Source organism: Ochotona curzoniae, unplaced genomic scaffold (genome assembly GCF_017591425.1).
Source record: "Ochotona curzoniae isolate NIBS_2020 unplaced genomic scaffold, NIBS_Ocur_1.0 scaffold_274, whole genome shotgun sequence".
Taxonomy (NCBI): domain Eukaryota; kingdom Metazoa; phylum Chordata; class Mammalia; order Lagomorpha; family Ochotonidae; genus Ochotona; species Ochotona curzoniae.
In genome coordinates, this window is record NW_024467101.1 from 2,888,986 (window position 1) to 2,909,110 (window position 20,125).

General features: G+C 44.4%; 1 protein-coding gene across 1 annotated transcript in view; it reads left to right on the forward strand.

Annotated features, from left to right (window-relative positions):
* The window catches only part of LOC121171848 (contactin-associated protein-like 5), a 462,350-nt gene that overhangs the window by 293,333 nt on the left and 148,892 nt on the right, over window positions 1-20,125 (forward strand). Inside the window, exon 13 of the mRNA XM_041003565.1 lies at window positions 14,682-14,882. Coding sequence (XP_040859499.1) covers window positions 14,682-14,882 — 201 coding nt within the window. The remainder of the gene's footprint in view (window positions 1-14,681; window positions 14,883-20,125) is intronic.

Here is a 20,125-nt window from a genome sequence, read left to right on the forward strand (position 1 = left end):
TACTAGCAAAATACATTTTTTTCTCAGCTGGAGGGATGCAATGCCAATTTCACAGGCAGACCCATAAAATTGGCATTGGATCCCTCTAGCTAGAAAAATCACCTAGGATTGTAAAGAATTTGCAAGGAACATTTGACCAGATGCCTAAGACAGAACATGTGTTTTTATTCTCAAACAGCTCATAATCCTTTTGCACACCGCCTTACTTATCACACTAGCTATTAGGATGTTGTTTCTCACCCTAGGCCGACGTCTCTGTTGTCATCAAAACCCGTCGAAGCTTGCATCATGCAGGGGTTGAGAAGGTGTAATTGAAGTCTGCCCCAAATTCCTGCACATAATTGTGCAGCGTAATTACAGATAGTATATTATCTTCCCAGCTATTGACAGAAAGGAAGAGTCCATGCAGTTCTCATATCGAGAGCAGTGGTGGTGGATTGCCTCTGGGGTGCAGATACAACTACCAGAGCAAGGGAGTGTGAGTCATTGAGGACACTGGACGGGGCCACTCGGTTGATCGTTTGTTTCTCCCTGGACAGCTAATGTTTGGAGAATGTACTGCCTGTGTTTTTGTGATGAAAGTCCAGCCTGCTGTTTGCCTGTTCTGTAGCAAGCCCATGTTCAGCACCTTCCTTCCCCACGCTACGGCTCACGAAAGAACAAGCTGTGCTCACATGCTCACTTTCATTGGTTATTGACATTTGAGTAGCCATCAGCCGTAGAAGTAACATGGTGAAAATGCGTCACATGATCACAGGCTGTGATAAAATCATGTTCATAATTCATAGGATATCAAGCCAGTGCGACATGCTTCACTGTGAACTAGCTGAAATGACTGATGCATTAGGAAGGCTAATAAGTTATAGAAACAAGCTAACAAATTATAGCACTGTATGTCGAAGGCTCTGGTTTGTACATAGCGCCTCTTATCAGAGTTGTAAGGTAAACTTAGGGGCCAAAGACAGACCACTCTTTAGTATTTTCACTGATTTGCATCAACCATCCCTGTGACCAGGCACTGGAAGTATTGAAATGGTGCTGATACAATCTCTGCACTTCACAGACTTCGTCATCATGTGCCTTTGCACGCCAACTCATCATTCAGACCACAGATACAGGGATCCTGTGCAACTGTGGATCCCACCTGAATTCATGCAAGTACTTTACCCTTAGATTCCAAGTTTTGAAGTGCATGGTGCAGACTGATGAGTTGATTTGAATCAAAATGCTTAGAGCAACACTTGGGCATATCGCAGTCTCTGAATAGTATACTGTTTGTCATGGTGATTATAATGGAGCCTTGGACAGGACTCTCAGTCTTCATACCTTGGTGTTTGCCAATAGAGAGTGAGGATAATGGCTTTAGGGAGTTGTGTGTTCTCAGTGAGTGAGCACAAGTAGTGTATGGAGAGCAGCTGCCACACAGCGGACAGAAAGGGACTAAGGTCCTTTCCTGGGAATTCTTGTCCTCTCCTAGGACACCTGTCTCCTGGTACCCGAGGAGAGGGGCTCAGCAGCTGTGCCTCTTTCCCGGTGGAGACTCTTGCCTCTGTGGCTCATGAGTGCTTGAAACCATTGCCGCTGTAACGTGTATTGTCCTTTGCACTTGAAGGGGCTAGCTTGCTTTCTGTAAATAAACTCCATTCCTGGGGATTGCAAGAGCAATTGGATGCTTCAGGGAAAGACGGTTCTTGGCTAAGTGCCTATCTCCATGTGTGATACGTTTTGCTGTTGATCAAAGTGTGACAACCACAAGGGGTTCTCAGGAAGCTAATCTCCTGGGGGGTGGGGGAGTTTGGAGGAGGATGGGCTTATGTTGAAGGCGTGAGCTTGAAGAATTCTCTCTGGCGTAGGATTGATCTCCTGTTGCAATGGGCCATTAAGTAAAACTGCTAAGTCATAAAGCGACAGCATTACCCTGAAATTAAAGCATTGTCATGTGTGAATTGCCAAGAATGACAACGGCCACTTAAAGAAATTCCTTTCACACACTCATTCAGTGGAGCTGGTTGACTCCAATGCATGAGGGTGATAACACAAAGCTCCGGAAGTGAAAATGGGATTTCCATTCCCATAGCTTCCCTTGATTCATTCACTCGCTGACTTCCTGAAATCCCTGTTCCTCTTTCTTCACTTGTCACTTCTCTGGTCACCTCACTCATTCATCCAATCAGCTGTTCAGAAAGTAAGCCACTGAGGGCCCAGTGCCGTGGCCTAGCGGCTCAAGTCCTCGCCTTGAATGCCCTGAGATCCCATGTGGGAGCCAGTTCTAATCCCGGCAGCCCCACTTCCCATCCAGCTCCCTGCTTGTGGCCTGGGAAAGCAGTCGAGGACAGCCCAAAGCCTTGGGACCCTGCACCCGTGTGGGAGACCCGGAAAGAAGTTCCTGGATCCTGGCTTCGGATTGGCATAGCATCCATCGGCCGTTGCGCTCACTTGGGGAGTGAAGCATTGGACAGAAGATCTTCCTCTCTGTCTCTCCTCCTCTCTGTATATCTGACTTCCCAATAAATAAATAAATCTTTAAAAAAAAAAAAAAAAAGAAAGTAAGCCATTGAGATGAGCTTTCTAGCAGTGGACTGGGGTGGATACAGAGGTTACCAACTGAATCAGTTCCCTCAAGGAACAGGGTTCACAGGAGGACCCATACGATGGTATCCATGGCGTAGGAGAATGAGTTGACAGATGGTGTGGGAACAGTACAGAGGGGTTCGGTTAAGGCAAGTTTCTGAGCCTGGGCGTTGGTTGGAAAAGCTGCCCTCCACACTGAATTTCAACATCAATAACATACATTTAGCAACGACTAGCATGAGGAAACAGGCATGATATCCTGCATTCATGCCACTATGCAGTTTTACTAGAGACCCTGGAGAGAAAGCCGCACTCTCTCTATTTTGCAAGACAAAGCACTGAATTCTTCTTTGTTGTTTCAAGATGTACCTATCTTATTGGAAAGGAATTTACAGATTGACAGAGATACAGAGAGAAAGCTCTTCCACCCACTAGTTCACTCTTCAAGTCGCTGCAACGGTCAGAACTGAGATAATATGGCACCAAGAGCTTCTTCCAGGTCTCCCACGTGAGTATAAGGGCCCCAGGCTTTGAGCCATTCTCTACTGCTTTCCCTGGTCATGAGAGCTGGATGGGAAGTGGAGCAGCTGGGACACAAACCAGTACCCATATAGAATCCTAGCATGCAAGGCAAAGATTCACTCATTAAGCCATTGCACCAGTCTTAAGCAGTGAAGTTTTGACCACTAAGTCTCACAAGGAGGCAAAGAGTGGATGTAAAGGCCCTGGGGTAGTAGCCCAGTGGCTAAACCCTTGCCATTGCAACCACTGGAGATTCCATATGGGTACCGGTTCATATCCAGGCAGCTCCACTTCTCATTCAGCTCCCTGATTGTAGCCTGGGAAAGCAGTAGAGGACAACCCAAAGCCTTAGGACACTGTACCCGCATGGGAGAGCTAAAAGAAGCTCCAGGTTCCTGGCTTTGGGTCAGCTTTATCGTTGGCCATTGTGGCCACTTGTTGAATGAACCAGCAGGTGGAAGATCTTTCTCTGTCTCTCCTTTTCTCTGTTCATCTGCCTTTCCAAGAAAATAAATAAATAAACAAATCTTCTAAAACAACAACAACAACAACAAAAAGACAATGGCTGCAGGAATTGAGGCTGCAATTCTCAAACCTGGGCACCCGGACAGTAAGTTCCTGAGGTAGAAGAAAAGGTTCCCGTAGCCAGACACAATCCCTTGATGGGTTGTGCTGCCATGTTTGTTGGTCGTTTCCCCCTCAGTCGATGCCCTAGAAGAAAGCTCATTGATCAGGTGCAAAGATGGGAGCTCTGTCGTGCTCGCAGGCCTTCTTAACCATGACGTTCTTAGGGGCCAATCTCTGCCTGCCACAAGGGTAGCAGGAAGGAAGCAAGAGGGAGGAGCAGGACTCGGGTACTCTGATTCAGGGCGCAGGCATTGTAACAGGTGTCCTCGGTACAGGCCAAACACCTGACCCCTTTCCACATTTTTTTTTACCAGCAAGGCTTCCACCTTGGCCACTTCTTTGTTTCTAAACATTGGCTGGTTAGTTTTCTTTTTTTTTTTTTAAAGAAAAAGATTTATTTTATTTTTATTGGAAAGTCAGATATACAGAGAGGAGAGACAGAGAGGAAGATCTTCCATCCGATGCTTCACTCCCCAAGTGAGTGCAACGGCCGATGCTATGCCGATCTGAAGCCGGGATCCAGGAACTTCTTCTGGGTATTCCACACAGGTGCAGGGTCCCAAAGCTTTGGGCCGTCCTTGATTGCTTTCCTGGGCCACAGGCAGGGAGCTGGATGGGAAGCAGGGCTGCCGGGATTAGAATCGGCGCCCATATGGGATCCCAGCGCGTTCAAGGCGAGGACTTGAGCCGCTAGGGCCACGCCGCCAGGCCCTGGCTGGTTAGTTTTCATGCTTTTGAAAGCCCCATGGGTTATGTCTTCCTCTCCCTTCCAAGCACTGGTAACCTCAGGACATTGGTCTGTCCCAGGACTGGCTTTGCTCAGCGGCCGCGATTGACTGGAGAGGTTCTGCCACATCTTTGTGCTGAGTAGGTGACCTGAAGTGCTGAGTGTTGACATTGTGAATATGCATTCTTCCATATTTCCTCCCAGTTTGCTAATAGTCTCAAAATTTGCACTGTTTTGATATTTTTTGTCTTATTTCTCCAGTTCTGCGTTTTTCTACACTGTACCTGCCAGTTATCCTTCTCAACAAAAGAGCTCTTTCTCGCTCTGTCTCCACTTTCCTTTCTGCCACCAGACTCAAAAAACATATACTTTTTTTAAAAAAAAAGATTTATATATTTTTATTGGAAAGGCAGATAATACAGAGAAGAGGAGAGACAGAGAGGAAGACCTTCCATCCAATGATTCACTCCCCAAGTGACTGCATCAGCCAGAGCTGAGCCAATCCGAAGCTAGAAGCCAGGAGCCAGGAGCCTCCTCCGGGTCTCCCACGCAGGTGCAGGATCCCAAGGCTTTGGGCCACCCTCGACTGCTTTCCTAGGCCACCAGCAGGGAGCTTGATGGGAAGCAGAGCCACTGGGATTAGAACCAGCACCTAAATGGGATCCCGGTGCGCTCAAGCCTAGGACTTCAGCCGCTAGGCCACGGTGCTGGGCCCAGCACTTGATTTTCAAATGTTAATGCTTTTGTATCATTCTGGTTTTCTATTGAGGTAATCCCTCTAATAGCTTTTCGTTGTCCATTCAATTCTGCTTTCCTCTGGTTGTCATGGGATTCCATCAATCCTGCAGCATGCCACTGCTTTCTATCAACAGGTGTTTGTCAATGTCACCTGAAATTTTCATGCACTAGACTCAGCTGTTTTTTGTAAAGAGAACTTGTTCCTTCCTGAAGCTTGGCTATTTTCTATTTGTAAATCAAGGTCTAGGTAAGTTTTGCTTTTTTTTCCCCCCAGTGAATAGAGGTGGTGCCCGTGTGATAGCTAAGTTATGAACTCGTCGTGTCTTTTCTGCTTAACTGCATTGTTATCCAATATCGCCCGATCATTCTCCCTTCTACATTCATCTTATTGTAAGAACTTGCTCTGGCAGTACCAAAATATTTATTAACAGAATGATTTTAGAACCACAATCACTAGTGTCGGGTGCAAATAGCAAATACAATTGGAGAATCCTCCAAGTTTTGAAGTTTTGTTCATAGAAAATATTTGACCGGCGTGTACACTCAGCTAGAAAAAGAAATTTTGAAGTTATTGCAAATATTATTTCCCCCTTTTCTGGTTGTCTTCCTAACTTAATGCATATTTAAACTTTTGTCTCTGCTTAGCATTTAACTTCATACTCTCAAATCATTATACTATTCTAATAATCATTATAAGTATTTTAATTACATCTTGACTGAAATATTTATACTTTACGAAAATTAGTTCAGCATACTCTTACGCAACCACTAGTTGACCAGAAATGTTATTATTATTATTTTTTTGCTTCTATTACTTCCTTCCACTGCACACACCTCCTCTGGATAACCAATGCACATTCATTTGTGCCTTCCTTTTCTGCTTTTATATTACATGGCCTGTCACATACACTTTGATGCATCAACACCCTTATCTTGTCATCTTGCAACACAGTAAAAATCACCACCATCAGTTCATGGGCACCTTATATACTGTCTACTGTGATTGCATTGTGCTTCGGCGTCAGTTACCTGCCACTTGTACTATCAGACACCTATTGAGATGGGTCTTTGTTTCCAGTGTTCTGTTTTGTGCAATAGATAACTATGGCAGCCCAGCGGAGTTGCAAGTACACAGCTTAACACCCTTCCCTAGCCTTTCTCACTTTCCTGATCATTTCGCAAGCTTTCCCTGTGCAGGAGTAAAAGTCCTGGTGGTCTGTTGAGTTAGTTTAGCTGAGTACTAAGCGCGAATCTGCTGTTGCAGGTGTTAGGCACCCAGGGCATGTAAGAGACAGACTCTTCATTGGACTTGCATTACAGACGGTGTCTCTGTAATGGATTTACTGGGCTAGCACTTGAGTGAGACAGGCACAGGACACTGGTAAGTTAGGAAGGCTGTGCCCTGATGGGACAGTAGTGCTCTGTCAATGGCATCTGTAACGGGAGGAGCTCCAGAGTGGGGATATCAACAGAAATGAAGATGAGTAATTCTGCTCTTGTGGGCTTTTTGGCCAACATCCTCCCCCCAAAAAAAAGAATGTAAGCTCCCAGCAAGTAGAGTAAAAGAAACTGACCCAGTCACGCACAGGGAAGGCAGGAGGAACAAATGATGATGGTAACCATGTTGACCCTGGTCTGGAACAAAGGCCCTTGGAGGTCACGGTCTTCTGAATTCTGCAGGGCTCCTTCAATCCTCTTAACAACAGGATATCAACTGTTACCCAGGCCCCTGCATCCCAGGTCCTGGGTGACACACTCCTCCAGCTTGTCCCCTTTAGTCTACACCCTAAGACACGCGACATTTACATTTGGAGATCACAGAGGAGGGAAAGCAAGAAGTAGCCTCTTCCGCACCACCCAGCAAGTAAAAAGCGCTTCCAGCGGTTGACATTGGATCTGCTTTCATCCTCACCCCTTGCTTCAGAATGAATGAAACCCAGGGTGGACATTCTGGTGAGTAGGTTAAGCTGCCACCTAAAGTGAGCTGACCATCCCATATCAGCACTGGGCCAGTGCCACCAACGTGGGAGACCAAGATGGAGCTCCAGGCTCCCAATTTCTGACTGACTTAGTCCCAGCTCCAGCCCCAGCAGTTATAGCCATTTGGGCAGAGAACCGTCTATTCCAATTCTGGGAATATAGCCAAAAGAAATGAAATCTGCACGTGAGAAATGGATGTGTAATCCTATATTTGCAGCAGCACAATCTGCAGTAGCAAAGACACGGAAACGACTCAGATACATGTAAAAGAGAGGAGGATAAAACAAACTGTGCTACATCTATTCTATGGAATACTACTCAGCCAGTAAAAAAGAATGAAATTCTGTTATTGGCAACTAAAGAGTCCCAAATAGAGACCCTTAGGCTCAATGAAATAGGCCAATCTCAAAAGAACAAATACCATATACTTTCTTTAACATTAAGCAACCTTCATACAAAATACAAATACAATGGCTCTTTCAATATTGTTTGTGCTGTATCTCGGGGGGTTGCATATTTTTGTTTTTATTTTCGCTCATTCAAAACACTTTTGTTTTATTAATTTCCTCACTGACTCACAGCTCACCTAATAGCATCATTTGCTTCAGGAAGGTGTTTAGTTTTTGTTTTCATTTCTTCAGCAACACATTGCTGAAGTACAGCATGTTATTTAACTTCATTTTGCTGTAAATTTTGTTTTTCCTCTCTGTTGTTTGATTTTGTCTTATGGCTTTTCATTAAGAATCTATGTAGTAACTGTTTAGTAGAGACTGTCATATCCAGATGTGAGGATACAGTGCAGTGGGCATCTCTACTTCCAGACAAAGGTGGACTCTCAGTGGAACCGTTGAATGTGTCTTGATGATAGGATGTTGGACTCTGCCATTCATTCTCCATGCCTACTATGTCAGGTACACTTAAGTAGCAGAATGATGGACTTGTGACTGATTGTCAAGGTTATACTATTGCAATGACAAGGGGACCATCATTTGGTGGGGTGTGATTTGGGGAGAAGAAAAGGAAAATCCCAGAACCTGTGGGAACTGTGTCATAGAATAATAAAATAAATACATTTTGAAATAGAAGATTGGAAGATTCTCTCTCTCTTTCTCTTTCTCTCTCTCTCTCTTTCTCTCCCTCTCTCTCTTTCTTCTTCAGTTAGTTAAAGGGATCCCAAATGCATAGAATCATGTACAAAGTACCACGCTTTCCTCCAAAACGATAGAACATTCGGCAGGTCACTAAACCTGTCATCAATTTGGAAGCAAAGCAAAAATGAGAATGAGAAATACCCACCTGACATGGCATACTAACAAGTAAGGGCTGTAGGGGAGGGGGGTGGTCAGCATAAATCAGGGTCACGTGCGATGCCTGGAAGTCGGCGGGCTGTGGGTGGTAATGGCTGCCACGAGCGTAGGGTGGGGACGTACCGCTGTGCACTGGACGCTCCCTGAGAGCCTTGCAGACTGCCTGGCAGGGATGTGTGGTCAGGGAAATGGTCCCCACGGGGACTCTGGGCCTTTTATAGGTGTTGGAAATAGCTTTACTCTAGTTGTCTCCCATCCTTTTAAAGGTGTGGGGAAGGAAGAGGAGGAAGTGGGATGGACCTCCACCCTCCCCAGCACAGCTTCCCAGAAGCGTGTCTATTCCTGAAATGGTGTCTTCAAAAGCTCCCTAGATGAATACAACTGGAGGACATGGGACGGCTATGTGGACCAAGCGTTGCCCGGAGCTGGCCTCTCAGCCCCGAGTTTGCATTATTTACTTTCATTCAGCTGAAAGACAGAGACCCCGGGACGTCTTTCATCTACTGATTCTCTACCCCTAATGTCTGCAGTAGCTAACGCCAGGCTGGGTCAGGTGCCAGGAACATAGTTTTTGTCTTTTGCCCAAGCTGAGTAAGAGAAAATCACAACTTTTTTGTTTCGTTTTGCCTCTGCCATATCCTGAAGCAGAGATACTTCTGTGACCCGTTTTCTACTCTTTGTTTGTTCTTTCTTCTGGGAGGTGATCCCCATGGCAACCGATGAAAGAATTTGCAGCATCTCTAATTATAATTAATAAAAATAATGATCACAATGATAACACCAATCAGATGTAATGAGAGAAAGAAAATTGAGCTGTGGGTCTGTATATAAACAGATTCCAGCTTTGGAAATATGAGCTGGAGGATCTGCGTGGGTCACCTGGGGACCCAGGGCCAAGCCTGGGAGATGTGCTATCTCCTGGAGTGACAACCGGGGTGGGTTCACCTTTGGGGTGGGGGAGAGATACAGAATACTCCAGAATTCACTGACCGAGCTAGTCTGCCTTTATTTTATAATGCTGTTGTTGCTGTGTGCTTGAGCCTTGATCTTAGCATTTGGGATTTCTTCATTGAATTTTGGATCATGACATAACCCATACATAGAGGATATGTTTTGGAAATAGCAAAACTAAAACACTTGTAAGAATACAAAAGGTAGATGAGTGAATCATGTATCCTGATGAGGTATTCTGGATGCCCTAAGGTACTCAGTGCCAGACTAGGATCTGGCAGGCATAAGGTAATCAGCTCTGTATGTCTCATGTGAAATAGGGCCTGCCTCTGGTATGCCTGACTCCAGTAGACTCTGGTAGCTCCTCCTTCCTTGTCTGGAATTCCCACAACATTTATAAGACACTTGCCACTCTGGGGTACACAACTTTATCTACAAAACCATGGCAAGTTGTTGGGCAGTGTGTTTTTCTCCTAAGTGTGTGTAGAGTTAGTGGTCACACGTTTAAGCACACATTTTTTTTTTATCCTTGAACATCTCATAGCTTTGGAGAAATAGGCTTGAAATCAAGACATCATAATGTAATCTGGGGAGGAAATACTGATATACATTTAGATCTTCATCATGTCTGTGATCTGAACAACCCACAGCTTCTGTCTCCTTGCTGAGAGCTGGGGTGGATCCGAGTTGTGAGAGCATTCAGCCTCATTCTTACTCACTGAGCTGAATTCAACGTTTTAAAGCAAATACTTAAGCATAGAACTGTAACTTTAACTAACCAGGAGATTTAGTGAAGTGGCCCTATTTCCCCCGCTAAATTAACGATGAGCAGGTCACAGCCTAATCAAAATTCTGCAAAGGCAGCGCTCTCTTAAGCACAGACATTTGGTCATGGGTTAATCCATAGCTTTGAGCAGGTAGAGAAATGAGATTGTTCTCATCAAGGAAACAAAAGATGGGGTTCAGCAGAAAAAAAAATAAATAGGATGACCTGAATTTTTTTAAAAAAGCAGTTTTAAGTGGTGACCTTTTATCCAAGTTTCAGGGTCCACAGGTATTAAAAGAAAAATCTGTTGAAAATATTTTCAGGCAATTTCCATGCACAGAGGAGGTTTTCCAAACTGAGAACTGAGCAAGATGCTAATAGTTTACTGTTGACTGCAGCAGGTGCGTTAAAAGACATTGCCATGTACCATGCATTCTTCAAAGGATGCATTTAGGGAACACTACATAGAGGGAGGGAGAGACAGAGAGATCTTGCATCCACTGCTTCACTCCTGAAATGGCTGTATCAGTTGGAGCTGGGCTGATCTGAAACCAGGAGCTTTCTTCACGTTTCCCTCATGGATCCAGGGCGCCAAGAGCTTGAAGCATCCTCTGCTACATTTCCAGGCACATTAGGCAGGAGCTGGATTAGAAGTAGAGCAGCCAGGAATCAAACTGGTGTCCACATGGGAAGTCAGCATCACAGGTGGCAGCATTACCCATCACATGACAGCACCTGTCCACTGTATTTTTTAACTTTTCAAAATGTACTCCCTCATTACCCCCAAAGTCTCCAAAGAATGATATTCTCAGATTATCATTTGTTTTTAAGATATATGTATTTGAAATGTAGATTTTTCAGAGAGAAAAAGAGAATGAATGAGAAAGAGAGAGAGCCTTCATCTGCCAATTCACTCTCCAGATGGCTGCCACAGTCTGGATTGAGTAAATACAGAGTCAAGTGCCAGCACTTAATTCAGAGCTCTCAAATGAATAGCAGGGTCCCAAGTACTTGAATCATCTGCTTTTTTTCAAGTGCACCTGCAGGGTGCTGGATCAGAAGTGGAGCATCCAGTCCTTGAACTGGGGCACCCCTAGAAGATGCCAACACTGAAGAACATAAGTTTTACCCACTGCATCACCATTCCATCTCACCAGGTTGTCTTTCTAATAATACAATAAAGATCTAAGTCATATCTTCTTTTTCAATGTTTATTTATTCACTTATTTATTTCTTTATATAATCTGGAAGAGAGCAATAGCTTTTATCCATAGGCTTCCTCCCCAAGATGATGATGGCAGTCAGAGCCACAACAGGTTGGAACTGGAAGTGAGGAATTCCATATGAGCCTGCCTGTTAGGATTCATGAAAAGCAAGCTGCTTTAGAAGCAGAGTAGCTGGGACTGAAGCAACACTCTGATACAGCTTCCAAAATGACAGCTTAACCTATTGGCCATCATGCCTATCTGTCCATCAATGCATGTATTCTTAACTCATTTGACTGACAACTTGCTACGTGTCCCTATGAAACCCAACGATCCTAGTCATATGTTCGTGAATGAACATATCACTGATATTAGTATAGCTACTACTCAAGGATGCTACGTAACTTGCATATAGTTTTGCTGCTGACATGGAACAAGATACAGATGCCAAAATCAGACTGCTTTTTCTCAAAATCAGACTGTCATTTCTCACATTGTCAAAGGCACTAACATCATTACTACTATTCTGATACTACAGATGAGGAAAATTGGCTTTAGAGAGGCAATGATTGTACCAAAGTTGCTGAGCCCCTAAGTGCTGGCCAGGCACACAAATTAAACTCTTGGTTCCAGACCCAAGACGCGTCCATTAATAGCCACTGTCCACAGACTAAATTACCATTATGACCATTTAGCTTGCTGGGTCTGATTGTATTTGGCCACTTTTAGATACATGTTTTGGTCCACTTGGGACTAACTCTCCATCTCTCCCATATTCACCTACAAGGATGTTCAAAATGTGCATTATTGTTTCGAAAGCTTCAACACAGGTTGAAGGTTGAACAATCTTCAACCTTCTCCAGCCGAAACTGCCCACTTCACCCCACACCAGGCCTCAGGAGCATCAGCCACCGAGACTACCTTGAAATGAAAATTGACTAAGCAGTTCCAGGTTTCCGGATATCATTTTCCCCTCTATCCATCATCCTGTGTCAGGACTTGCAATGTTATCATTTATAAGGATGAATTATGGTCAGATGTTCCATGTATTGAAGGAAATATATGTTAATTTTCCTAGTACGGACCCTTAGCTTAGCATTTGTCATTAGGGACTCGAGAAAACAATTTTCCTTTTCTCCTTATTAATTATTATGGGCATTTAAAAACTCTCAATTTCCTCCTTTATCATATTTCATTATTTTGCCATAACTTTCTTTTGGTTGATAGTATCCACCTTTGTTCTGAGTGAATGTAGAAGTCCTATCTTCTTGATTTTTTTTAAGGTAAAACTTCACCACATTTTTCTTTCAAATATACTTTATAGAAAATGTAGTCCTGACTGACTGCAAATTTGGGGACGTGCAGGTCACTTAGGGAGCAAAGGTTGGGAACAGGCTCCAGTTGAATCAGAATGTCTGACGCATGACACCTGTATGCTGCCCCGCGCATCTCCCCGATTGAGAGCAGGGGAATCCTTCCGAGGTAATGAACAGCCAAATCTCTTGCTTCTGCTGCTAATTCGTTAAAAAAGAGGTGTTGGAGTATCTTTTGCCCAAGTTCCCAAGCACTAGTAATAGATAGATAGGAATGCAAGACATCTCTGTGGTCACTTCTTCCTTTACAGCTAAGCCATGTCAACATTGAGGAATGCTAACTAATAGATTACATTCCACACTTGTAAATGGATGTTAATTAGTAATGGTTGCCTTCTGGACAGGTGCTCAACTTTCCCGTCTCTTAGATATGCCTCGAGTCATTTCTCTCCCCTTTGGGCCTCCGTTTCTCTATCACTAGCAGCATGGGAAATGGAGGAAACCACGTGGAGGTCTACGTTAGATTCCTTTCAGGTCTACGAGCCTATAATGAGTAATGATGCAATGATGTGGGCAAGATTCTTAGATGACAAAAACTTTTCCGGTCTTCACATGGCCTCTTCCGCTTTCTTTGAAGTTCAGAATTAAACCGTATGTCCAATTTCAATAAAAACCTTATTTATCACAGATTATTTTTAGAGCATGTCTGATACATCCCAAACAATGCCTTGGGTCTTCATTGTCTTCGTTTTCTACGTTAGCTGCCCTGCCATGATATTCGTGGTATGACTATCCTGTTTTTGTTGTCACTGCTGTTGTATTTTTAACTGAGCTTTAAAAAAGTGAAGTGACTTAAACAAGTTTATTGTTGGCTGGAATAGGTTTCAAGAACAGACTCTCAAGTCTTATGCACATGTTCTCCTCTCTTCTTGCCTTTTAAGGATAAATCATGTCCTTCCATCTAACTTAGAGGTCTTCTGGCTTTCACGATTCTCATATAATCCTTAATGCATTTGCTTTCCCGATGGGAAGCGATCATTGGGAGAATAAATCATTTTCACAGCTGCTGTTAACTGCATTTCCAATACAGCATGGATTGTGCAATTATAACCTTGGCAATGATTCAACTTGTGCAGATGCGTTCTGTGTGTATCATGTTGTATTCAACATGATACCTATGGTTCTCTGAGAAAACCAATCGCATCGATGAGAAATTGTGCCAGTAGCTAGACGCAACCAACTGCCTCGACTTAACCTCTTTCTTGGGTTCCTCAGTGATTGCCTGACCTTGGATGAGATGCTTCGTGCTCATGCATATTTCCCTCGTTTTAATGTGACAATGTTGATGCCCTATGTTGTCTATAGCTCTACACCCAAGGATTCAACCAAGCTAGGATTGAAAGTATTTTAGAAAACAAACAGAAACAAAAACAAACCTTGTGGCTGTGTTGAACATGTTAGGACAATTTTTTGTTATTCCCTGAAGCAATCCAAGAATAGTTTTCCTAGCGCTTACATTGGACCAAGCATCATAAACAATTTAATAATGATTTACAGTATATAAGAAGATGTATGCAGGTTGTACACAAGCACGACATCATTACTTGTAAGGAACGTGAGCTTCTGCAGAGTGGGACACCCACTGTGGTCCTGGAAGTAAGCCCCCACCCTTAAAGATACCTGGGGAGAAGTGTGTTGTCTCTTTTGAATGAGACAATGATTAAATTTTCAGTGCGGTCATGGACATTGCGTGTTTAGCATAAAATTGTGGAATAAGAATTCTCACCCTTGTTATTAGCTCTCATACTAATTCCAAGAGGAATGGAATTTCTGGAGTCCTCCTCTTTGTATAAAGGAGGCACTGGAGAAGTGCCTAGCAGTCCTACCCGCTGAGTGAGCAATCACACTGCTGCCACGCTCCTCCACCTGCCTCCCTATTAAACTCTCTTGCTTGGTCTTGTGCTGTCTGTGCAGAGGACAAGATCTGGACATCCGTGCAACACAACAACACGGAGCTGACACGTGTGCAGGGTACAAGCCCTGAGAAGTCCCACACCATAGCCTTGGACTACGGCAGCAGCACAGAGCAACTGGAGGCCCTGATCGACAGCTCAGAGCACTGCGAGCAGGAGGTGTCTTATCACTGTAGGAGGTCTCGCCTGGTCAACACAGCAGGTAAGGCTTGGCCTGGCCGTGATGTTCCATAAAGATCCTGCGCTCCGAACCATCACAGTCAGGTGCTTGGCACAAAGGGGATCGCGTGACAGTTGCTCACTGTGCAGTGCAAACACAGGCAGCAGGAAGCCGGGTGTGTTTAGTGCTGGCTCTTCTGTTGAATTCTACATCCCCTGAAGACAGAATCATGACATTGGCCGTCCTTGCCTCCTTCTTAAACAGGGAGCTCTGAACCAAAAATGTAGCATTTTCTTGATGATTCAAGATCATCATTGTGGAAAACAGCCAACATCCTCTCCTTGGATTCATTTTTTTTAATATTTATTTATTTATTTTTATTGGAAAGTCAGAAATACAGAGAAGAGCAGAGACAGAGAGAAAGATCTTCTGTCCGATGATTCACTCCCCAAGCAGCCACAATGGCCAGGGCTGAGTCGATCTAAAGCCAAAAGCCAGGACCTCTTCTGGCTCTCTCACTCGGGTGCAGCATCCCAAGGCTTTGGGCTGTCATTGACAACTTTTCCAAGCTTTCAGCAGGGAGTTGGATGGGAAACAGGGCCACCACAATTAGTGCCAGTGCCCATATGGGATCCCGGTACTTGAAAGGCCAGGACTTTAGCCACTAGGCTACCGTGCCGTGCCCTCTTCTTGGATTCAGCCATGCTCAAAGGACTGGTTAGATCAGAGGGAATTATCAGTGTTTCTTTCCCCCCAAATTCCATGCACCATTCAATATGTGAGTTACTCAGCTCTCCCTGCTCCCAGGCTGTCAAGCCTCCTCATGCTACTCTCGGTGCTCTTCTCACGGTATCTGTCTCCAGAAGCTGCCCTTCCATGCTTCATCAAATTACTTCTAGCTTTCTTTTCCCCCCCTAAAATCCTAGCTTGCTTCCCCCTCCCCCAAAGATCTGCTGTTTAGAAGGAAAAATTGGGGGTGAGGGAAAGAGAGAGAGCGAGCTCTTCGATCCAGTGGTTTATTTTCCAAATGGCCCCACAGTTGATCCTAGTCCAGGTCCAAAGCAAGAGCCAGGATCTCTTTGGATCTCTCACGTTAGTGGTAGCGATCCAAGGATTTTGGCTACTGCTTTCCCAGGCCCCTTAGCTGGAAGCTGGGTTGGAAGTGGAGCAGCAGGGCAAGAAGTGACGTACTGATATCAGATACTGGCATTGCAAATGGCTGCTTAGCTCACTGAGTTACAACTCTGGCTTCATTGATTATATATAGATCCTATGAACTGAAGTTTGGTGTCAGATGGAATATGTTAAACTCCATGAGATTTACTTTAGAATATGTATCCTGTGATATTAATTTTATTACTTTTTTTCTCTCTACATACGTGTTTTTTTTTTCCCACAGCAGTTGTCCTAAATTCCCTGAGCAAGCTTTTTACAGATTTATTTATTTATTTTGAAAATATTATGGAGACAGAGGGGGGAAAAGGGAGATTTTCAATTCACTGGTTCGCTCCTCAGATTGTTGCAAGAGAAAGCTTTGGGCCAGGCTCAAGCCAGGAGCCAGGAGTGTCATCTGTTGGTCTCGCATTGTTGGTGGCAGGGACCAAAAAGCTTGGGCCATTTTCCATTGCTTTTTCCTAAACGCATCTGTTGGGAGTTAGATTGGAAGTTGAGCTGTGGGGACAGAAACTAGAACCCCTATGAAATGCACTGCAGGCAAATATTTAAGAGCAAGAGAAGCCAAAGAGAGAGAAAAGAGAAAAAGAGAACGAGGGAGCACCTGCTTAATGATTCATGCCCCCAGTGCTGGCAATGGATGAGTTTGGGGGAAAAGCCAAGTCCTGTGTGAGTGGCAGTGCCTCATGTACTTGCTTGTCATCAACAGAAGGAAGAGGAAGGGAACTGGAGAGGAGGCAAGGGAAACAAGGAGGGAAAATAGTACAGGCAGGTTCCGGTACTCAAGATTCTTCTGTCCCAGCAATCAGCTGGTATGTAACACACTCCTATCAAGCATGGTGGCTTAACATGACGGTAACGTTTAAATTACATATCAATCTGCAGTTGGGGAATTATCTGGCCATTGTCCTCCGTGCCAGCTGGGAGGGACACCTTGAGGATGATAAGAGGGGTCATCGGAAGTCTCCTTCACTCAGAGTTTAGGAATTGTTGTTGCTAATTCGCAGAAGCCTCAGTTGGCCGGCGGTTGGAATTAATTTATGTGGAAGAACCACAGAGAGAGTAGGAGGGGACAGAAATCTTTCACGCACAAGCTCACTCCCCAAATACCTTCAACAGTTAAGAACAAGTGAGGCTAAGTCAGGAGTCAGCCAGAAACTATCCCAGTTGCTTTATGGGCATCTGGAACCCAACTACATGGAGCATCGTCCTCTGCCTTCCAGATGCACTGGGAGGAAGCATTAGAGCTGGACTCGAACCAGAGACTCAGATGTCTGATGACAATGTCCCATGAAACAGCTTCATATACTCTGCTTCCTTTAATCAGTAAGTTTGATGTGTATGTGAAGTATAGAGAGGAGGGAGTCACCAAGAAAGAGACATCACATGTGCTGGTTAACCTCCCAGATAGCCTTCAGTAACCGAAGAAGTGAGGTCAAGGCCAGGTTTCAGACACTCAGTTTAGGTTGCCCATATAGGTAGCAGGGACTGAAGTACCAGAATCGTCACTGCTGCTTCCCAGGGTGTGCAAAACCAGGATGTTGGAATCGGGCAGAGCTGCAACTCAGACCCAGGCATGTTTACATGCGATGCAGGTCTCTCGAGCAAGAGCTGATCACAGCACCAACCTCACATTCATCCAGCTGGCTTGTGGGCACAGTGACTTCTCACACTCAGGGTACCTTTATATAGATGTGGTGTTTACCCAACACCTCGTATTGTGGAGAGTGTGAATGTCAGAGCTGCATTTTGTTCCCACTTTAGCAAACCACCCAGATCTGTTTCTTCTTGTAACCTTTTCTGCCAGAGTCCAATTCCAGCTGAGTTTGGAGCTGGGTTCTATCCTTGGCACCGCCTGTGACAACCAGACCCTTACCTTGAGTTATGTATGGGTTAGTAAGTCCGGGGCCTTGATTTATGGGGGTTGGGGGCCTTTGGTGCTGAAGGTCACGCTGGCCATTAGGCCTGCAAGCTCACATAGTTTGTTAGCTAAACAGGTAAAGCAAGAGTTATAACAGCGAAAAGAATTGCAGTTAGCAATGAGCCATATTTACTCCATTTTGGTTTCAACTCTACAATGGACAAGGACCCCTATGTGTTTCCAAAGATAATTCTGCGAATTGTTTCGTTATCCATTCTGACGTTGCAGCCAAGAATTTCTCAGTAGACAACACATCTTAATCAGTAATATATTCCCACTACAATTCTCATTCTACAATGTATCCATCACTTAATGGGAGAAATACATCAAAAGAGAAAAAAAAACATAAAGATCTAAGACAAAAAGTTTCAAACACTAAATCCCTCTATAACTGCAGGTTCTACAACCTCATAAACGATCAAACAATAATCAAAAGTATATCTTTATGATGTTAGTAAAATCACCCTATATTTCCTCTAGTTAAAAAATTTTGAAAGCAGCCAAAACAACTATGTTTTAAAGAGTTGCAAGGACAGGCTAACCTTTAAGGTCACAGTAACTATATTTTTTGCCATAGCAGGATAGCCTTTAGGGTCCCAGTAGCTATATTTTTTGTCATAGCAGTTTTGGCCCATACTCCCATCACTTCCACTAGTTTGTGAAATTCCTTTCAAGCCCTTTCCCAGAAGGCATGCTATATATCTGGGCCAGATTTCAGGGCAATGTGTAGGCACACAATACAGTGTCCAGAAATGGCATGGGTTTAATTGTACTCCTGAGTGCACTTAAAGGCCCACTCAACAAGACATTATCAATAACATTAACTGTCAAGCTCATGTTGGTTGCAAAAGCCATCTCACGGGGCAAACAATGCCTCAGTGGGTTACAAAAGTCTTAGTGGGGTGGTTGAGTGTCCGTGCAAAAAGGGGGTGAGACTGTGTCAAGATGGTCAGAGAGAAATCTGCCGGGCCCAACAGCTGGAAGCTCCCCGGGTTCCTGCCAAGCAAGGGGAGCTGTTCCCTTCACAACTTCATGTTATTTACACCTACTGCATGGACCCAGCACTTTTCATTTCAGTACATGGGATGCTCATCTACTGCTTTCCATTCTTTCTATTTTTTTAAACTATTTATTTCTTTGTTTATTTAAAAGCCAGATACACAGAAAGGAGGAGAGGCAGAGAAGATCTTCCTTCTGCTGATTTACCAAAATGATCAGAGCTGAGCCCTTCCAAAGTCAGGAGCCAGGAACCTCTTCTGGGTCTCCCATGCGGGTGCAGGGTCCCAAGGCTTTGGGCTGTCTCAACTGCTTTCCCAGGCCACAAGCAGGGAGCTGGATGGGAAGCAGGGCTGCTGGGATTAGAACCAGTGTCCATGTGGAATAGCAGCTACCCTCATTCCATCCTCATTATATCAGGCTATTCTTCTATGACCCAATGCCCTGTTACTGTGCTTAGGCACCACTGGTGGATGACTCGGTTTCTTGACTTTCTGACACCCACACGAGATCCAGATGAAGCTCCTGGCTCCTGGCCTGGGAACTGAACAAAGCAAACTGGGGTACACTCTCTTTTCTCTTTTTCTCTGTGTTTGTTGATTCCTTGATCATTCTGCTTTTCAAATAAATAAATATTAAGAATTTTTTTTAATCTTTATGCTACCATTATTTTTGCTTTAACTGCTTCTGTGAACTCTTGAAGTAGTTTGGTATATATATATATACTCCTGTCTTTTTCTTAGATATACTTGAGAGGTACATCAGCAGAGGCAGAGGGAGAAGTGTGCTAAAATATCCTCCATCCATCAGTTCACTGTCCAGATGGCTGCGGCAGTTAGAGTTAGATAAGCCAAAGCTAGAAACATGAAGTTCCATTCTGGTCTCCCTATGGGTGACAGGGAACAGACACTTGCGACCTTGTCCATGGCTTTTCCAGTAGTGTGCAAGGCAAGAACTTTAGCTGCTAGGCTACTGCGCTGGGTCTTAGAGTTAGTCTTTCCTTATCTGCAGCTCAAGATATCCGTGGCTGACACTGGCTAGCATCTATTCAATGTAAATTTCCACAGGTGAACAATTCGACATTTGTTAACTGCTCGGGATCCTGAGTCACACGATGCAGTCTCTTGCAGGGCTGCCACATCCTGTCCACAGCGTGGACCATTGCTTGCCAGTGTTGTGCACACCACCTGCCTGT